The 13,821-nt window shown below is 40.7% G+C and overlaps 1 protein-coding gene across 2 annotated transcripts in view; it reads right to left on the reverse strand.

Moving 5' to 3' along the window:
• SVEP1 (sushi, von Willebrand factor type A, EGF and pentraxin domain containing 1) overlaps positions 1 to 13,821 on the reverse strand; it is an 881,565-nt gene that overhangs the window by 407,010 nt on the left and 460,734 nt on the right. For both annotated transcript variants that reach the window (XM_069240886.1, XM_069240895.1), the window contains exons 20-21: positions 4,133 to 4,230; positions 1,878 to 1,974 (exon numbers count right to left, since the gene is read on the reverse strand). In XM_069240886.1, the coding sequence (XP_069096987.1) occupies positions 1,878 to 1,974; positions 4,133 to 4,230 (195 nt within the window). The remainder of the gene's footprint in view (positions 1 to 1,877; positions 1,975 to 4,132; positions 4,231 to 13,821) is intronic.

Here is a 13,821-nt window from a genome sequence, read left to right on the forward strand (position 1 = left end):
AGAATCTTTATATTGCTGCTTACAAGTTTTACACTCTCCTTCTGGTGTTCTAGAAGGAAAGTGTTTCCCTAAAACTAGCCCCTGTATATTGTGGTTTATATTGGCAGCATTTGTTTCAACCATCACTAACACAGGTAACCGGTACAGGGGGGAGATATTGGGCACACATTTGTACATTTAATTGCACCCACTACTGTTTGGTAAGTTAAAATTGTGCTTTTCTACAGTCTTGTCTTCAGTTTTATTTTTTGTAGGTGCTTTGTATACGGAAAACTAGCCTTCAGGTGCTTGCAAAGAGAATATTACCTGTGTCAGGTGGAGCATTTCAAACATGACAAACTGTACCTACAAAAATATGGAGTGTTGGGTCAGGGTGAAATTATGAGACATGAATAGAGGTGGGACAAAGTAGTAGGGACAATTCCAGATGCTAGGCACTACTTTGCATAGATTTACTTGACACCACACAAATTTACGCAGCACACATAATGAATTTATATGCATTCACAATTTAAAGCAAATAAAGATGGATTGAGATGCCCAGAATCATAAGATCTTTAGATCATTTGCACAAGTGCCAATTAGAACCAAGGTTTCTAGGATTCAAGTTAAGAAATTAAGCAAAATTACATCTTTGTTTTTGTAAAATGTTAGGAGCAATTTGTAAAACCAGATTTGTCAGTATGTGAGTGGAAATTTCATGTGAGGCAATTCTTTTCACAAAAATGTCATGTGAGACATCAACCGGACACTGATTTAAATAGAAATGTCTCTCTAAAAAGAGTAATTTTCTGCTCAAACCAGTCCCTCGTGCCCAACAATTATGTTTAATTTAAAAGGTAAGGAAATTTCACATTTGTGAATTTTGCTCATGGAATTAAAATGCCGCCCAACCCTACCCTAGACCTAACCTGTTAGGAATACCCAAGGTGAAGTTCATATTCACATGAAAGTTGAACATGAGGTTGGCTCACTGAGTTGAACACTTCCTCTTGCGTTCTCTGTATAATCGTCGTTGATATTTATCATGTGAAGTTCAATTCGGCTGCCAAACGTTGATAACATTTGTACCAATTTAGATTGGGTAGTAACAATTGTAAATCACATTTTCTATGTTAACCACTTTGAATAAATGTGATAAATAAAATAAGAGATGGATATGTTTCCATTTGCTGTTCTGTCACTGCCATTGTCTTTCAAAATTAGTTGGGTGTTGGGAAGTAGGAGCATGAGATGATGACTACTCTCTCTGGTTTGGATTTATCAGCAAATATAAGCATAGAATCCTCTCACATTTACTGCCTAGCATTTTCATTTTAATCTTGGTTAGGTACGGTTACACCATAATTGAGATGGTAACAAAACACAGGAGTAATGGCAATGCTAGCCTTAGTCTGATCAACACATTGTAAAGCCTCAGGTTTGATAGTTTTAATCTCATAAATGTATGGTGTGTTCATTTTCATTACTGCAGTGAACTGCTGGTAACTATTTCCGCATGCCTTATGTTCAAAAGTAAAACTTTGTTCAGCATGGTTGAGTTGTCCACCCATGACAAATGTGTCAAACCACACTTTGATATTTATAAAAAGATAAGGAAGTCATTCGACATAGATGTTGAAAGAAGAGAGGGTCGTTGTGGTACACCACATAGAGGAGTGCTTTGGATCGAGTAAACTTCTCAATGATCAACTCAAAGAGGTCCTCCTAAGGGTTACAAGACATACTGTTGATCGTTATACAAACATATTTTTTACTGATGCATAATGGCCAACTAGGATCCAGTAGTAGTTCTGTGCCTACCTGAACTGTGCACTTTCAAACTTTGTTACTTATAGGACTTATTTCCCATTCTAACACCTGTTTATGTCTAGTACCTGTGTATCCAGTTATGCACAAGCAAATATATCCAGTTCCAACTTCTTTGCAAGTTCCACCATTGTGACAGGGGTTTTGAAAACAGTCATGAAAAACCTGCCAAGAAAGCAAATGGCTAATTTATATATCTTAGTCAATTAATATGTGAACAACAGAATATTTTATTTCTAACGTAGAAAACAATAAATAGTCTACACAAAGAGTAAAAAATATATAATTGGCCACTTTTGGGAAAAGATATAATGTGATAGTAAATTTTCAAATGAGGTCGCAAGGAATCTAAATAACACATATAATAGAGTGAGAATTGTAGACAGGCTGTGCAGACAAAGGGACTGATTTAGAGTTTGGTGGAGAGAGTTTTCTGTCACAACTGGTTGAATAGTTAGTTTACACTCTCCATTATCGCAGAGAAAAATATGGCAGTAATGGACAATAATAATTTAAATGACACCCACACCATGGGAGAAATCTACCATGGTGTGGGGGTCATTAGTTTTTTCAAAATTAAAACCCCACTTTGGATTTTGGATTTTGAAGGAACAAAAACGTGTTAAAATGTTTGACGGGCATCTTTCATGTATGACAGGGTCGTACATCAAACTTTTAATTCATTGGCAGCAACAGCTATGACAATGGTTCTGGTCGATGGTTGGGTTTGTGCACAAGGCCAGGGACAGCTCTAAATTCAGAAGGCAGTTATACACCAGAGAGACAAAGTATTTTACTCTGTCCCCCTGACGGAGTGAAAAACGTCCTCTGAAGTATAACCCAGGCCCAAAACGCTTGTAATTGCAAACAACCAGTAGGCAAATTCACACCTGCTCCACACTCAAGAGTGCAATCCTGCAAATATATTTCTTACTTTGCAATTTAAAAGCACTGTCTTTTTGCGGGAAGGGGTGGTGCAAACTATATAGTGGAAGGAATCTGAAAGTTGTGCAAGTGAGTTCAGTGAAATTAATTCTTGATTGACTTTAGTGGATAATGGTAGAGCCCTAATGGAGAATACAATGAAGTTAGTGAGTGATGGGCTTCCATTTACATATAATTCCTCAAACATAACCATAGATAAGCACAAATGGAGAGCTGTGCCTTCTCAACACTGAAATGCTTCTGTGTCAGTCCCAGATAGTGAATCAATTTGAAGCAATCCTATATTAATACTCAACACAATGTAAGTCCAGCAACACAATGTACGTGCAGGCCATGGGGTTGACAGTTGGAAGATTTGGGAAGCCTTATAGTAATTCTTAAATGTCCAGCTTTGCCTCCATCTCCTAAAGCCATATCTGAAGCATGTTTAAAAATGAAGCAATACTGTAACTATCCAAGCACACCAATGGAATCCCATGGACATCCATTCCTAGGTCAGGATGGTAATGTCTGACTACACATAAAATCCTTTTCTGCTCTTTCACAGCACGAGTCATGCAAGCTAGTCATGCAAACTATCAATTAAGATTTTTATCTATTCACATTGGCTCAGCTAGGACCATCATTTTGCACATTTTAGAATGCTACTCATACCACTGTACAAGATGTGTACTTCAGTTTTGCAGTATATCTTCGATTACGCCATGCCAGGGAAATAAATGTTAACCTATAAAACTAATTATTTGGAGCAACTGTACAAATAAATGGCCATCATTAATACAGTTCAAAGGACAAATTCCATGTTACTACCATAGTGCATATCAATTTGAGTGAACACTGCTTACTGTATCAATGGTTGCACGTTAATATTGATTAAACAGTGGAAACAACTTTTCCATGACGCATTAGTGACTTCACTTTTTGTGAGTTAAGATCCCTACCTTCACTCAAAGGTGACTGTAAATAGAATAATACTCACAACATACCTGCGAGAAAAAAACATATAATACCATATATACAGTCTACTGCAACTATTAAAATTAAGTTGTATATAGGGTCTGCTCTTTTAGTTCACATTATTTTTCGTCCGACTTTTTTCTTTATTTGTGAGGAAAAGGGTAATATCTCGTGCAATAAATTAGCTTGTTTTCGGACCACTTACCAGGATAACCGTATCATCTAGCCTTTACAAGTGGCAGTACATGCGATGTAAAAAGGACTACAAAAGATTTTTTGGGTTAACTGGTCACAACGCTACCCATTTCAATCTGTTTAGAAAAGCAGCTTCCTCAAATACAAGAACACGATTCTTATCTGTATGCTTTCCTCAGTGGTTTGCACTGCAATGTGCGAAAATATGAGAAAACTGTACTCTTGCCTGGCTGCTGACTTTGTACTGCTTCTTGTCTTTGCGTTTTGATGCAACGGTCGGAATAATTACACTTTCCTCTGCTGCTGAGAAACTGGAGCCAAAACCTGAAAGAGATGGCAGAGGTAAAATATCAGAGCAGGCCGGTGCTGTACAGAGCCCAAGTTTGTCCCATGTTTTATAACGGCACAAAATACATGTAATACTAAAGGCATGCGTTTAAATGCTGTTTGTGTTTTACACACCAAAGAACAGGAAGGAATCCTGATTCGGGGCATGTTGTTTTGAAGATATTAAAATGAAGCCTAACCACAACAGTGCATGTCATGCAGCAAATCGCTGCTAGGAGCTTTTTTGCACTAACTCTGGTGGTGAGTGTGGCACCATTTGGCAAAGCAATTTTGAGTTCAGTAAGTCTAAAAACAATTAAATTATATATGTCTGCATCTCTGCCCCTTCAACAACCTTCAATGTGAGTTGGCAGTGCTTTCATTCATTCACCTCGAATACTTCATAGTTTGAATAGCAATAAAATTGCACAATCACAGATTAATCGAGACAGAAATTGGTGCTAATATGCAATTAGTTTCCCCTTAAGGTGCTGCCATAGTTGTGCAAATGTCTACGAAGCCCAAGCATTAGGCTAGGGCCGAGCCGAGCTGGTAAATTGGCTTATCCTTTCCTTTCATCACAGTTAACAGCACACATTGCGTACTTTCATGAACCCCTCAGTTAAAATGTGTCTGCCAAGTACTTACCACTTTGCTTCTGGTTTCAAGCACATTTTAGTTTATTAAGCTATACTTGGTATTCCAACCCAGGGGCTTTATTATATATACAAAGTACCCTGAGGGGGCAATAGGTCTTGAACCCACTTTCTGCACCCACAGGTCACTAAGCAATCACACAAGGGAATGCAGACCCTTGGGCAACTCCTTCTGCGTTAATAATGCACCAGTGAACATCTTACGGTTGAGCAGATCACAAGCAAGCATTCCCTTATTTCCATTGGAACATGGCACTCATGCATATGACAAACACAGGTGCAGGGATAACTTAGCCATCAAGAAGCACACTGATTGTATGTGTAAGAAATTGGGTTATTGGGTGTGGGAGTGACGAAACCCCTATCAGGCAATAACCATAATCCTTGTCGGGGTGAACCACAAAAGTCACTAAATTAACCCGTGCTTAACCCTTCAGTGGCTTGGCATAAAAAGTCAGACTTAACTTAGAGGCAAAGTGTAAAATATTTATGCAGGTCACAAACCGTAATAAAGTGAAAATGCAACACAAGGAAAATCCACAAACCAATTTAGAAAAATAGAGTCAATTTTAATACATAAAATGATACCAGAACAACAAAAATCCAATCAATAGAACCATAAGTTTGCAATTTTACGTTTTTGGGTAAGTATAGTGCCTAAAAGCACAAAGCGACACTTGGGGTCATCTGGGCAAGCTAGTCTGGGGAAAGTTACATGTTTAGGCTGACCGAGCAGGGGCCTGATACAGGGACCACACTAGTCCTGCTGAAGAAGTTACCTTCTCAAGGTCCAGCATGAAGAAATTTGGCTCACATGCACGGGGGCAACAAAGAGCATTGAAAGCATTGCAGATAGTCGTGGATGCGCGAAGAGCAGGATAGGCACATGGGCTTTTGTCTGTGTAGCACGAAGACCTGCTCAGCAGAACGGATTGTCGTTGTTGCAGTTTCACGTTTGCAGGCACTTGGAGTGGCATAGCAGTAGCATAGAATGCAGAGCTTGTATTGCCAGTTGTCACTGGTGGTCACTGTAGTGCGAATAGTCAAGCTCACCGGAGCTTTGAGTTGGCTGCCATTGTGGACAGCAGAATCTCTGCTCAAGGGGGTACATTTGTGGTTGTGAAGAGACCAAAACCTCAGGATTTCATCTTTCTTTCTGAGGAGGAGCTCAAACTGATGTCAGCCAAGGGTCCAGAGGAACCTCTTGGGGGTCCAGCAGAGGCCAACAGGGTTCAGTCATGTCAAGTTGAAGGTCCAGGCAGGTACAGTTGTAGCATTTAGCTAGGCAGTTGCAGGGAGGCCTCAGGAGCTTAGTGTATCTGTGTAGTTCAGACTCAAGGTCAACCAACTGATCCTTGGAGTCACTCAGATTAGCCAGGGATAAAGGTAAGCAAGTCCAGTCTTCCTTCTCAGAGAGCAAGGCGACCCTCAGCAGCAAGACAGTCCTTCTTCCGTAATGCCCACAGGTCCATGAGTACTCTGACTAGTGCCTCAGAAGGTTCAAAATTTATACCTGGAGCCAGCCGTTGTGTATGGGGTAACATCCAGTCCTACCTTCTCATTTGGTTCTGTAAAGTTCTTCCTTCCCCTGTCAAGGATCCAAACTGTCTGTGGTGACAATGAGCTGGTGTAAGGGTCTTTTTTGTGTGCTGGAAGCAGCCCTTTGAATTCTAAGTGGGACAAGGCAGAGTTTCTCTCCCAGCCATCCTATTCTTCTTTGTGACACTCTCTGGTAGGAAGACACAAACCCCAACAGCAGAGCTATTCACAGTCATGCGACCTAGGGCAATGACAGAAGGCACAAATGGTTCAGACAAGAAACCATTTTCAGAACTGTGACTTAAAATCTGACTTCACCATTAAAAAGGACTCCAGATTTCATTCATTTGAATTTGAACAGCATGTCCGTACCTGCTCAAAATCCAAAGTATCACTTATTAAATGTAATAAGGTACTCCATTGTTACTCACTTAAAAAGATAGGCTTTGCAACAGTGAAAAACAACTGTATGAGCTTTTCACTGTTAGACATGTAAAACCTAAACATTTGTTCCACTTTTTAAATACAGTGCACCCTGTCATGTGAGCTTTTAGGACGTACCTTAGGTGTGATTAATAAGTATTATAAGGGAATGTTAGGCCTTGCAAAAGGTACATTTTGTCAGGTGGACACTGCAGTTTAAAACTGCAATGTAGGCTGCAGTAGCATGCCTGAGATGTGTTTTAAAATGCTACTTTAGTGGGTGATACAATGAGTGCTGCAGGCTCACTGGCAGCATTCAGTTTACAGGCCCTGGATATATGTAGGAGCTTACAAGTACATCAGATGTACAAAACTAGTGTAGGCCAATTCTACTATGTCTTAGGGAGAGAGCACAAGCACTTTGGCAATGATCAGCAGTGGTAAAGTGCACAGAGTCCTAAAAAACAACAAAAACAGGTTTAACATAGGAAAGAAGTGAAGGAAAAAAGTTTGGGGTGAACATGCAGAGAGGGCCAGGTCCAACCGTGTGCCACATAGAAGATGGCACAGGGCGTAGACTAAGGACACCCTTACGTAGAAGTTATGGGTGTCCCAGGGACCACACCCCATCTATGCTCATACAGGGGAGTGCAGTCAAATACTGCAGCCACCATTGAGAGTATCCCTGCTCCCTCTTGAACATGAGAGCAGGTCTCCACCTGCAGTGAAAGACAAACTGGTGGTTTTAAGTGGCTGGCTTGACTTGCACTAATGTGCTGTTAACACTGACCTGTGAAGAGAGCATTTTGCTTTGTAATCAGGCTCACTATCCTGGTCTGCTCTGGGCATGCCAGGTTTAGGGTGGACTGAAGAGCAAACAGGGAAAGTGCCCTGAATAATAATTCGGGGGCTATTGTCCACAATATACCCCAAAAGGAAACGGAAATTAATAGATAACAGGCAAAGACAGATTCTTGACTTGGTTGTCAACCCATTGCCAGAAGCTGAAACTTTCTAAACCAGAATTTAAGATCTTAAAGTAATGTAAACTTGTCAAAACATGAAATCCTTATGGACCTGCAAAAAGGCAATATTACTTCATATTTCAAGGTATCATGTCTTATGCCCCATCCCCAAGACATTTATTTTTCCAATCTCACTAACTACAGAGAGACCTCTAATGTACATATGTTCAAATGCAGCAGTGTATTATAAGATTCTGTAAAACAAATGACCTAAAGTAAGAATGTAGCACTATAATTTCACCTGTATGATCTCATCTGTATAAACCTCTGTACCTAGAGAAGATGCTGGCAGACAAATCAGAACAGGCCTTAGAAAGTGACAGTGGCAAGCATGCCAGAAGAGAAACGTTGTCACATAAAGGTAAAGATTTGTTCTGATAGCACATCTAAGAAGGGGGCTCTGTGCAGTTTAGTGTGGTCAATGAGTCCTATCAGAGCGATATGAGCCACAATAGAATAATCTGCAACTGCGCCGGATAGAACTGCATGAGTCTGAAAATTCAATAATTAGTAAAATCGCCCTCTAAGTGTTGCTAGACAGTGCAAAAGTAGTCACTGTAGAAGAAAATACATGACACAGAGCATCAGCAGTGTTTAGAACCTAGGCCGTAGTGCATGAAGCTGAGAACTGGTCCACTCATCATAGGCACATACTAGTAAGGAAACAAATAGTTGCCATTCCATTGATCAATCGTTCCAGTTGATCTGCAACTCAGCAAGCCCCACCTGTAACATTGCACACAGTGTGTAGGCGCTTTGGTGTAGGATTTGTTCATGTTGGCCTTAGCAGTGCTCATGGAGGGGTTGTTGTAGAATACTTACATGGTATGTATACAAAGGAGACTCTAAACATTTCCCAGTACAGTTCCAGCTGCAGCCCTGGAACACATCTTAGGACAATGTGTAGTGCTGACTTGTGAAAGGTACACAAAGCTGTTGCCATTATGTGTAGTTTCTGCTCTTAATCCTTTCCTTCTGTATGTTCACCAGTGTTCGCTATGAATCGCCTCCTGGGTGTTTTCCTTTTAGTGACTGAGATGGTAGAACATCCTTTTTATTCAGTTTACAGTGTTCAGGTATGATGATCAAAGTGCAGTTATGTGAAGGTGGAATTTTCTATTTTGTGTGGGACATTGGTCAAGGGCATCAATTCACTTAAGTGCTACAGGCAGCAGATGTGACATCAAATTCCTTTTGACTTTAATGGCAACACATGAGGAGATATAATATGACCAATGACTAGTATTTTGTACAGGAAGACATCTCACATGCCCCTATCATCACAACAATTGGCATCTGTGAAGTACCATGATAACTGAATGATTAGTATAACAGCATAACACAAACAAATGTCTATTTTAGATACCACCAATACTATGGTGCTGACTTGATTTTTGAGCGTTCTGATCATAAATCATACCCTGAATTGTAGTAAGCAAACAAGGCAAGTAAGGGTGTTTCTCCCCTAAGAAAAGTTTGAAAAGAAAGGGGTGGAATTGTGAATTTTCACATACATTTGCAAGAATGCAATAGGCACTGCAAGGGCACTTGTTAAATATTCAAATCGTTTCATGAAGTAAATAAAACCTGACATTCCCCAGGGGCTGACTCCATATAAAAAAAAAAGTGATATGGGTTCCCCCTATATGTCAAAAATTACATCTATTGTGCCAGTGCCAGTATTTTGTCAAGGAAGCCCCCAAATTCCATAGGTGCCCCCTTATATCATAATTTACATTAAATATGCCAGTGCCAGGATTTTGTAATTTAAGCTGTCCATATACCATAGATGACCCTTATGTCGAAAAATTACCTCAGTATGTCAACACCTGCAGTTTGTCATGATTGGCACCCTTATATGTACCATGTTCTCCACCTTTAGGCAGTGAATTACATAGAATATCCCAGCACAAGTAACCTACTATTGGTACCCTTCATTCCAAAAATAAATTCCAGAGTGCCAATGACAGTATTTTGGCTTACGTGTCGGTCATGTTAAGAATTGCTGCACATATACCAGTGTCAGTATTTTCCCCTGGGAATCTCAATAAGATAATAATTATCTTCAGATGCAAGGGCCAATATGAAACTCAGAGCATCACACCACATTCTCGCCAACACTCACATTAACTCACAATCGTACTCTCACTTACACTCACTCATTCATTCTCATTCACACTCTTCTACATCCCCTTACACGCATTCTTATTTGTTCCCGCTCACTCACTTGCATTGACTCTAAATCTCACTCATTCTCATTCCACTCATACTTACTGACATTCAGGCTCAGATTTACTAAACCTTGAGTACATTTGCCTCACTTTGAGTTGCAAACATTGTGGGTTTTTCTATGCAACGCAACTCAGGATTTGCATTGGATAATATCCCAAAGTAACACAAAGGCATGCTATGCGCTGCTTTGAGTTATTTTAAATCAAAGAGGCATTCCATGGTTGGCTTTTGGGCATACCTATGAAATCAAACATGGGTTTTGATGCACATCCCTATCTACAAACATTGGGAGACAAGTATTAGCCCCAAAATCTTAGGCCTCCAGAAGCAGGAGTAAGAGGGAGAAATGTTTTCAGTTTTCATTGCTCTCCACTTTGCATGTATGCTGCATTGTACAACACACATAACAAGTGGATAAAGCTGTAAAGCGTAGCTTTTGTATTGAAAGGGACCCTTGCAGTAAAAAAAACTAAATTTCAGTGAACACAGGCACTCTTGCACTATGGCACAATGGTGTGTGAATTAGCGCATGGCTGCCAAAAGTGCACCACACGGGGAGAGAAACAATGTGCGATATCAAAGTAGATATGGAGGATTTTTCTCTCTCCAATTTTTCTCTCTGCATCACATCAAAGAATAGTAAATCTTGGCCTCAATATCACACAATATCCCTCTCTACCTGTCACTGACTTTCACTCACTTTCACTCACACATACATGCTTACACATACAGACACATTTGCTCACACGTACACACAATCTCTCTCTCTCTTAAACACGCTTTCGCCCACAAGCACACACACAACTTAATTAAAACATTTTACATAATCCAGCTGCCACCAATGTTCTTAACTGTGCTCCATTTTTATGATCCTAAAACTGAATAATATATTATTCACTATTAGTATAATGTAAAATGGGAAGAAAATAAAGAATGCAGTCATCCCTGTGTTCTTGGCATTGATTTTGCCACCTCTGATGCCAGAGGTCACAAAGACAGTGCCACAGGCCACATAGGAGAAGCTAAAGGGGTCACAGTGGGACCCGTAGTGACCCCTGGCTTTGGTTACTAGGTAATAGTCCTTCCTTGAAAAGTGAAATGGAAATTATTAGCAATGGGGTCTCTAGTTGATAGTCCGTTTACACCCAGTCCACATAGGGACTATCACTCTGGTCAGGGTAATTGAGATACACAGCTCAGATAACCCCTGCTCACTTCCTTGGTAGCTTGGCACAAGTAGTCAGGCTTACCTCAGAGGCAATGTGTAAAGTATTTACACAAACACATAGAGTAACACAGTGAAAACTTCACAAAAAGACTCAACACCAGTTTCAGAAAATAACCTATATTTATCTAAACCAAACAAGACCAAAACTACAAAAATCCAACATACACAAGTAAAGATATCAAATTTTAATGTAAAAAGAGTCTTAATCCATAAGAGTCAATGAATGCCTTGTTTTATCACAAAGTACCTGATACATGTAAAAAAATAAAGCCACAAGGGTGCGTCAGAAAAGTAAGCGATGTGCTGATTCCTTCCCCACCGGGCAAGCGATGCATTGATTCGTTCCTCAAACAGAAGGGATGCATAGATTTATGGGCAGGCAGCTTCAGGTCGATGCTGTGATGTTGAAGATTTGATGTTCAGGGACGATGTCTAAACAATCTAGATGCACTGCAACACTGAATCCGCACTGAGCTGGCAATTTGTTGATTTCTGCAGCAGCAAGGTAGGCGCTGCATTGACTTTTGGCTGTGGTACAGGCGCTGCATCCATTTTTTCTGCCGCAATGGCTCCGGTGCTTGTATTTTCACTCAGGTTTCCAGCTTCCACTTCTAAGGGCCCAGAGACTGGATTTGGCACCACTTAGCAAGTCAGTGCTCTTAGCAGGAGAGTCCAATCACTGGCAAATGAAGTATTTGGTGTCCCTGAGACTTCACAACAGGAGGCAAGCTCAGTCCAAGCCCTTGGAGAAACTTCTCAAACAGGATGTAGAAGGCAAAGTGCAGTCCTTTCCCTCCCATGGCAGAAGCAGCAGCAGGGCAGCACAGCAAAGCAACAGGCAGAGTGGCAGGTCCTCCTCAAGCATCTTCTCCCTGGTAGGGTCTCCTCTAGATCCAGAAGTGTTCTGAAGTTGTGGGGTTAGCAGTCCAATACTTATACTCATCTCTACCTTTGAAGTAGGCAAACTTCAAAGGAAAGTCTTTGTAGTGCACAAGACCCTGCCTCTTCCTTGCCCTGCCCCAGCCACACTCTAGGGAGTTCAAGATTGTATTCTGTGAGGTCAGACGCAGCCCTTTCAAGTGCAGATGTCAGCTCCCCCCCTCCGCTTTAACCCAGGAAGACTCATCAGAATATGAAGGGCACACGTCAGCTTCCTTTGTGTCACTGTCTAGAGTGAATTCACAAACGGCTCAACTGTCAGTCTGCCCAGATGTGGATTCAGCAGCCAAGCAGAGGCACAGAATGGTTAAGCAAGAAAATGCCCAATTTCTAAAAGTGGCATTTTCAAACAGACAATCTAAAAACCAACTTTACCAAAAGATGTATTTTTAAATTGTGAGTTCAGAAACCCCAAACTCCACTTCCTTATCTGCTCCCAATGGGAAACTGCTCTTAAAAGATATTTCAAGGCAATCCCCATGTTACCCTATGGGATAGATAGACCTTGAAATAGCGAAAAATGAATTTGGCAGTCTTTCACTGTCACAACATGTAAAACATGTCAGTACATGTCCTACCTTCTAAATACACTGCACCCTGCCCATGAGGCTGCCTTGGGCCTACCTTAAGGGTGACATATATGTGGTAAAAGGGAAGGTTTTTGCCTGGCAAGTGGGTGCACTTGCCAGGTCGAACTGGCAGTTCTAAAATGCCCACACAGACACTACAGATGCAGGTCTGAGACATGTTTACAGGGCTACTCTTGTGGGTGGCACAATCCGTGCTGCAGGCCCACTAGTAGCATTTGATTTACAGGCCCTGGGCACACATGGTGCACTATACTAGGGACTTACTTGTAAATCAAATATGCCAATCATGGATAACCAATCATAATCACAATTTACACAGTGAGTACTTGCACTTTAGCACTGGTCAGCAGTGGTACAGTGCAAAACGTTTGGGGATAACCCTGCAAAAAGGGCCATTTCAAACAGGAATAAGTGAGTAAAAGGATGGGGAGGACAGAGGAGTAGAGTTAATTGTATGTAAATAAAGGAGTCTGTTAGAAGATATAAAGAGCAGAGAAGGAAAGTCAGAGTGAAATGGAAAATGTGTAAGGAGGGAAATGGAAGTAAGAGTAAGACAGAAATAAAATGCATGTAATTACAAAAGGACAAATGAGAAATATTATAATTGCAGGGGTGAGGAAGGAGATTAACATAAAAGAGTGGATGGAGAGAGCCAAAGTATGAAAAAAGGAGCAAAAGAGAGCAAGAAATCTCATTAAGTGATAGAAAATGTGAGTGAAAGATAAAGAGGTAGAGTGAGAAGGAAAGGATGAGAGGGTGATTGAGGGAAGGAGAAAAGTGGCAAAGAGAAAATTGCATGGAGCCTAATTTAGAGATTAGCAGAGAGGGTAGCCCATCAAAAATGTGACGGATTCCCAGTTCACCTCATTACAAGTGCATTAAGTGCTATGGCACTTTTAATAAGTCAGATGAGATATCTGTCATGTTTGTGACAGAGTACCCTTCCCCCAAACACA

This window comes from Pleurodeles waltl, chromosome 1_2, assembly GCF_031143425.1.
Source record: "Pleurodeles waltl isolate 20211129_DDA chromosome 1_2, aPleWal1.hap1.20221129, whole genome shotgun sequence".
In the NCBI taxonomy this organism is placed as follows: Eukaryota; Metazoa; Chordata; class Amphibia; order Caudata; family Salamandridae; genus Pleurodeles; species Pleurodeles waltl.